Source organism: Camelina sativa, chromosome 11 (assembly GCF_000633955.1).
Source record: "Camelina sativa cultivar DH55 chromosome 11, Cs, whole genome shotgun sequence".
Taxonomy (NCBI): Eukaryota; Viridiplantae; Streptophyta; class Magnoliopsida; order Brassicales; family Brassicaceae; genus Camelina; species Camelina sativa.
In genome coordinates, this window is record NC_025695.1 from 37,804,567 (window position 1) to 37,811,419 (window position 6,853).

Sequence of the window (6,853 nt, forward strand, 5' to 3'; positions counted from 1 at the left end):
CAAAGAGTGGTCGAAGTGACTCTGACGAGTGAACCAAGCATAAGAGGAATACAAGTATAACGACGACTTTGTTGCCGACTAAAAATGCTTTATTATTATTACAAGACATTTTGATATATCTGTGTGTTTGTGTTTGTGTGTTTTGTAAAACTATATGTGTGTGTGATGTTTGTGTTTTTTAGTTTTCATGTGATAGGAAAGCGAACGAGGTATTTATAGAGAAGTTTTAGGCGAAAATTGATGACAAAGGATAAGAGTCTCTTGTCATGAACATAAAAAATAAGATAAAGATAAAACAATCTAGTTGGGCAAAAATGAGATATCTCAAACGAAAAAAGAAACTGTTGAAAAATATTTAATAATTTATTTTCCTTTTTTTAAAGTGTCAGTTTGTTTTTCCTTTCTTCAACATTATTTTTACGTTTTCTCAGTGATAACATTTGTCGATATTTTTACATAAAGCATTACCAGTGATGATGATTCCTTTGAACCGCACAACCTCTTATTATAATTTCATCGTAACTTAGAAATATGGAATTCACTACAATTTTTTTTTCTCAATAGTATACTTTTACAATAGATCGACTTTAACCAAAGAAAAAAAAAACTTGGTAGTCAGACTATATATGTTCGATAGATCTACAATAGATCATCTATTATTTTTATTTATTAGTACAATACATATATTGTGTTTCCTCAATTTATTTCAGAAAATCATAACTAATAAATACTACATCAATTAAACCTGTTAATTTTTTCCAACGTTAAGACTCATTTGTCGTTAACTGTATGGTGTTTGTTGAAACCACCTACCGTAGCCTCCAGTCATGTCCATGCTTGGACTTGTCCCCCACCGCCGCCACTACATCCGCATAATCCCTAACGCTGGTTAAAAAACAAAAAAATGTTAATTCATTTTTTTGTTTAAAACGAAATTTTCTTTTAGAAAATTAACATTAAATCATAACTCACTCGATGTTCAAAATAAAAATCTTCACTCACTCTTTTCATGACATAATACAGCTAACAAACTACTTCAATTTTGTTTTGTTATATATATAAATTATTATATAATTCCTTATTAAACATACTAACAGTATATATTATTGATTATACTCATAAAACATTTTTATACAAAACAATCTGGGGCCTTGAGGCCTGAGGGAGGGTGGGGAATCCTATCAATGTTTTGTAATTAAAAAATTTCTTTAAATATTGAAAGATGACATAAAAATTTAAGGTTTGGTGGCATGTAAGACTATTTAGACATGAACCCATTCATGACCGTATTGTAGTTGAAAGATGTATTACGGAGTTGAAAATAAAATCCTCCAATTGCATTTTTAATCATGAATAGTAATCGAAAACGTGTTAAAAGCAAATGATGCGGTAAGAGCTATGTAAATTAAGGATCTAATTGTAATTCTGTAGTTATGTAATATCTAGGTTTCTCTTGTATCTAGTAAACCTTACATTTAATGTATTCATTCAGCCTACATTATTATATGGTATCAGAGCATATCGATATCTAAGAAGAATCTTAATTTTTTTTTTCTCTTTTACTCTTTTGCCTCCGTTTTCTCATCTCTTTTTTTCGCACGATGTCATCCTCCAACGTCTCATCTGCTGATACCGTTGCTGTTTCTAATAACGGCAGCCTCTTTCACGTTAACACTTCCAATGTCACAAAACTCACTGCTTCCAACTTTCTTATGTGGAGTCGTCAGATCCACGCTTTGTTTGACGGGTATGATCTCGCCAACTATCTCAACGACACTGTCACAGTACCAACCCTGACGGTCACTATAGCTGAGGCTACCACGGTGAATCCTGCCTACACGCTCTGGAGACGACAAGATCGACTTGTCTACAGTGCTCTCCTTGGCGCCATCTCAACCTCTGTCCAGCCGATTGTGTCCCGTGCTGAAACATCGAGGGAGATCTGGTCTACTCTCCACACTACTTATGCTAAATCTATTCGTGGTCATATTCTCCAATTGCAGCATCAAGTGACACAGTGGACGAAAGGTAGTCATTCTATTGATGACTACTTTCAAGGTCTTGTCACTCTCTACGACAAACTTGCGCTCCTTGGCAAGGTTGTTGAGCTCGAGGATCAACTCATGACAATCCTCAAGGGCCTCCCCGATGATTATCAACCGGTGGTCACACAGATCGAAGGCCGTGATACGACGCCTTCTCTTGCTGAAGTTCACGAGAAGTTACTTCTTTATGAAGTAAAGCTTCTAACTATTGCTGCTTCTGCTCCCGCTCTTCCCATCACGGCAAACGTTGCAAGTTATAACAAACACAACAACAACTGTGGTAACAAACTCTACAAACCGTGGCAACAACTCCAACAATCGCTCCAACTAGCCTTGGCAACAGCAACAATCCTCTTCGCGTAACGATCAACGATCTCCCTGTCCTTGCAACGGTCGCTGTCAATTTTGTGGCGTCCATGGTCACAGTGATCGACGGTGTTCTCAGCTGCAACTTCAAGGACCTCCGGTGTCTTACCAACAGAACGTCCCATGGCAGCCGTGTGCAAACATGGTCACCGCTCATCCCCACAGTTCTAATCATTGGGTCCTTGACAGCGGTGCTACACACCATTTAACAAGCGACCTCAATAACTTGGCACTCCATCAACCGTATCTTGGTGGTGATGAAGTTATGATCGCTGATGGCTCCACTCTTCCCATCTCTCAAACTGGTTCCACTTCACCCTCCACCTCCTCTAAACCTTTACATTTAAACGATGTGTTGTTTGTTCCGAATGTCCACAAGAACTTGATTTCTGTTTATCGTTTGTGCAACTCTAATCAAGTCTCTGTCAAATTCTCTCCTGCTCATTTTCAAGTGGAGGATCTCAGCACGGGGGTCCAGTTACTCCAAGGCAAGACTAGAAACGAGTTGTATGAGTAGCCCATCAATCCTCCAGCCTCGATGTTTGCATCGCCGACACCAAAGACGACTCTCTCTTCTTGGCACTCTCGATTGGGTCACCCCTCTCTACCCGTTTTCAAAGCTGTTGTATCTCAACATTCTCTTCCTGTTTCGCAGTCCTTGCAAAAACCTTTGTCTTGCTCTGACTGTCATATCAATAAAAGCCATAAGCAACCTTTTTATTCAAACTCTATCACTTCCAATCACCCCCTCCAATAGATTTACTCTGATGTGTGGACCTCACCCATTGTCTCCATTGATAATTACAAATATTACCTCATCTTGGTTGACCACCACACCCGCTACACCTGGTTGTATCCGCTCAAACACAAATCGCAGGTCCGTGACACTTTCATTGCGTTCGCCGCCTTGGTAGAGAATAATTTCCAATGCAAGATTGGCACTCTTTATTCCGATAACGGTGGAGAGTTCATAGCATTACGTCCCTTCTTGTCATCTCGTGGGGTTGCTCATCTCACATCACCGCCACATACTCCGGAACACGATGGTATTTCCGAACGAAAGCATCGCCATGTTGTCGAAACCGGTCTCACTCTCCTTGGTCATGCTTCAATGCCCAAAACTTTCTGGACGTATGCTTTTATTGTTGCTGTCTACCTCATTAACCGTATGCCGAGTCTGCTACTCCAATCTATCTCTCTGTTTCAACGACTCTTCGGCAAACCTCCAAACTACCATAAGCTGCGAATTTTTGGCTGTACGTGTTTTCTAGTGGCTTCGTCCTTTTGCCAAGCATAAACTTGCTGACCGCTCTTTACAATGTGTTTTCATTGGATATTCATTTCATCAAAGTGCATATTTATGCCTGGATCCTTCAACTGGTCGGATCTACAGCTCCTGCCATGTCACGTTCGATGAAGCAAGCTTCCCATTTGCCGTAAAATCGGCTGCACAATCACCAATACCGGAGAAATCACTTCCCCAGCCGGTGTCCCCCGCCACCGTCATTCCGATTGATCATCGGCCACTCTTACCCTCGCCGCCTGGACTCCCACGCTTGGATCCTCACCATCAGACCATCTCACTCCGCCTTCATCCTCCGCGCCCCGACATACTCAGGTATGTGATTCTTCACCCTTACATGCAACTCCTTTGGGCCCTAATATCCAACCAAGCCCATTACAAAAATCTCCTATCAATCCAAATAATCCAGGCCTAACTACAACAAGCCCATCTTCACCACTCCATCACCCGTCTTCTGATCCCACAAATCTATCCTCTCCCACCGTGTCTCCCTCTCCAACGACTACCACGTCTTCGTATCCGTCACCCTCTCCTCCTCAAAATCCTTCACCTCCTCAAAATCAAATCCCACTCGCTCATCCCCAACAATCCCAAAACCAACATCCCATAAGAACAAGAGCCAAAAATAACATCACAAAACCGAACAAGAAACTCACTCTCGCCGCCATAACGGCTCATTTCGCCAGAACCGACGACCGCAACACAGGCTCTCCGCGATCCCAGGTTCCGACCAGCAATGTGTGAAAAAGTAAGTGCACTCAAACGTTATGATACTTGGGATTTGGTACCATCTGCTCCTAACCAAAACGTAGTTGGCTCTCACTGGGTTTTCACAACCAAGTATCATCCTGATGGCTCTATCGATCGTTATAAGGCGCGGTTCGTCGCCAAAGGTTTTCATCAGCAACGTGGGCTTGATTACTCCGACACATTCAGTCCGGTCATCAAAACAACCACAGTTCACACGGTTCTTGAAGTTGCTATCAACCGTACGTGGGACATACGTCAACTTGACGTCAATAATGCCTTCCTACAAGGTACCTTGATGGACGAGCTTTATGTTGTCCAGCCTCCTGGCTTTGTTGATCCTGATCGTCCACACCATGTTTGCAAGCTTAAGAAGGCCCTCTACGGGTTAAAACAAGCATCTCGCGCGTGGTACCATGAAATCCGTCGTTATCTTCTCAATATTGGCTTTGTTAATTCTCTTGCATATACGTCGCTCTTTGTGCATCTAGAAGGTCGTGATATCACCTACATACTTGTTTATGTTGATGATATTTTACTCATTGGAAGTAACTCCTCCATCGTCCACAAGATGATCTCTTTACTTAGCAACCACTTCTCACTCAAAGACTTGGGACACCTCAGTTACTTCCTCGGAGTAGAGGTCATTCGAACTCCTGCTGGTCTTCACCTCATGCAATGGAAATATATCATTGATCTTCTCACCAAAACTAAGATGCTCGCCGCTAAACCCATTGCCACTCCAATGTTGCCGACTCCAAAGTTAAATCTCTCCTCCAGCTCCCCTCTTGCTAGTCCAACCGAATATCAGATGGTTGTTGGTAGCCTTCAGTACCTCTCGTTCACTCGTCCAGATATTGCTTGTGTTGTGAATCGTTTGTCTCAATTTATGCATCGCCCAACGGATCTCCATTGGCAAGCTGTCAAACGCATCTTGCGATATCTTGCTGGCACACCATCACATGGCCTACTCCTCTGACCAGGTACACCCTTATCACTTCATGCCTTCTCCGATGCCGATTGGGCTGGTGATATCGATGACTACGTCTCCACCAACGGTTACATTCTATACCTCGGCGGCCATCCTATCTCCTGGTCCTCGAAGAAGCAACGCAGTGTCACCCGTTTCTCCACAGAAGCTGAATATCGCGCAGTTGCCAACACCGCAGCGGAGCTCCGATGGGTATGTAACCTTTTTACGGAGCTTGGAATACGGTTGCCTTCTCCTCCGGTCATTTATTGTGATAACATGGGTGTCACTTATCTCTGCGCTAATCCGGTCTTCCACTCACGAATGAAGCATATCGCTCTTGATTATCACTTTGTTCACGACACAATTCAGAGTGACGCTCTCCGTGTTGCTCATATCGCCACTAATGACCAACTCGCTGATGCACTTACCAAACCGCTCCCACGTCCGCGCTTTCATCTGCTTAATAACAAGATTGGAGTCCGACAACTCTCTCCATCTTGCGGGAGCGTGTAAGAGCTATGTAAATTAAGGATCTATTTGTAATTTTGTAGTTATGTAATACCTAGGTATCCTCTTGTATCTACTATATATATTGTAAACCTTACATCTAATGTATTCATTTAGCCTACATTATTACAGATGCACAGTTTTTTTTTGTTTTTGCAGTTTTTCTTGATCATTAAAGAGTTCAATTATTTACATATGGTTAGATGCATAGCATGGGAACAAACCACGCGAACAAGGTCGTGGGCAGACGAGGCAATGTTATTATTTCTCATCAGAAGCAAATAAAACAACAGAAAGAGTAATATTTAGTTATTTTATCAAAAACATCTAGTATATACATATAATAATAAGGAAAAATGATTGTCAGCTATCTGAATTACACGTCAACACATAGCCACACAATCAAACAATATAAATGTTCTATTAACTATATGAACTATTGTCATCACATAAGGACATCCATAAACAAACATAGATTATGTGTACAAAACCATAAACATTAAATTTTGACCGGAATTCGGCATTGACCAATGTTGACTGGCATTGACCAGTGTTGACCAGTGTTTTTTTCTAAAAATAATATTTGTTTTTGGTTTTATATTTTTATTATAAATAAATAAATAAAAATTAAATGATTTGTATAATTTACAAAAACAGAATGTAACAACATAAAGTTATATGACAAAAAAATATAAGAAAATTATGTACCAAAAAAAATTAAAAATTTTGTGACAAATAAAATTTGTGGTATATCTAGTAACTAATTTTGTTAATATAGAAAATATACCAAAACTAATATAATAAAACTATACCACCAAAATTTTATGTGTAGTAGATTTTTTTTTATAAAACTATAACAAATATATACCTTTCCGTTTTAAAAATCATTTTTTGTTTTGTATTTTCAAAGAT

General features: G+C 40.3%; 1 protein-coding gene across 1 annotated transcript; it reads left to right on the forward strand.

Annotated features, from left to right (window-relative positions):
- LOC104728735 lies at window positions 1,602-2,928 on the forward strand. Its single transcript, XM_010447678.1, has 2 exons — window positions 1,602-2,404; window positions 2,472-2,928. The coding sequence occupies exons 1-2, from the start codon at window positions 1,602-1,604 to the stop codon at window positions 2,926-2,928; spliced, it is 1,260 nt and encodes a 419-aa protein (XP_010445980.1).

Excerpts from the sequence above, each read along its gene's own strand:
- LOC104728735 (XM_010447678.1), top strand. The coding sequence starts at position 1,602 with ATGTCATCCTCCAACGTCTCATCTGCTGATACCGTTGCTGTTTCTAAT. Across the intron at positions 2,405-2,471 it reads ACAGCAACAATCCTCTTCGC|TGATCGACGGTGTTCTCAGC; the intron begins GTAACGATCAAC and ends CCATGGTCACAG.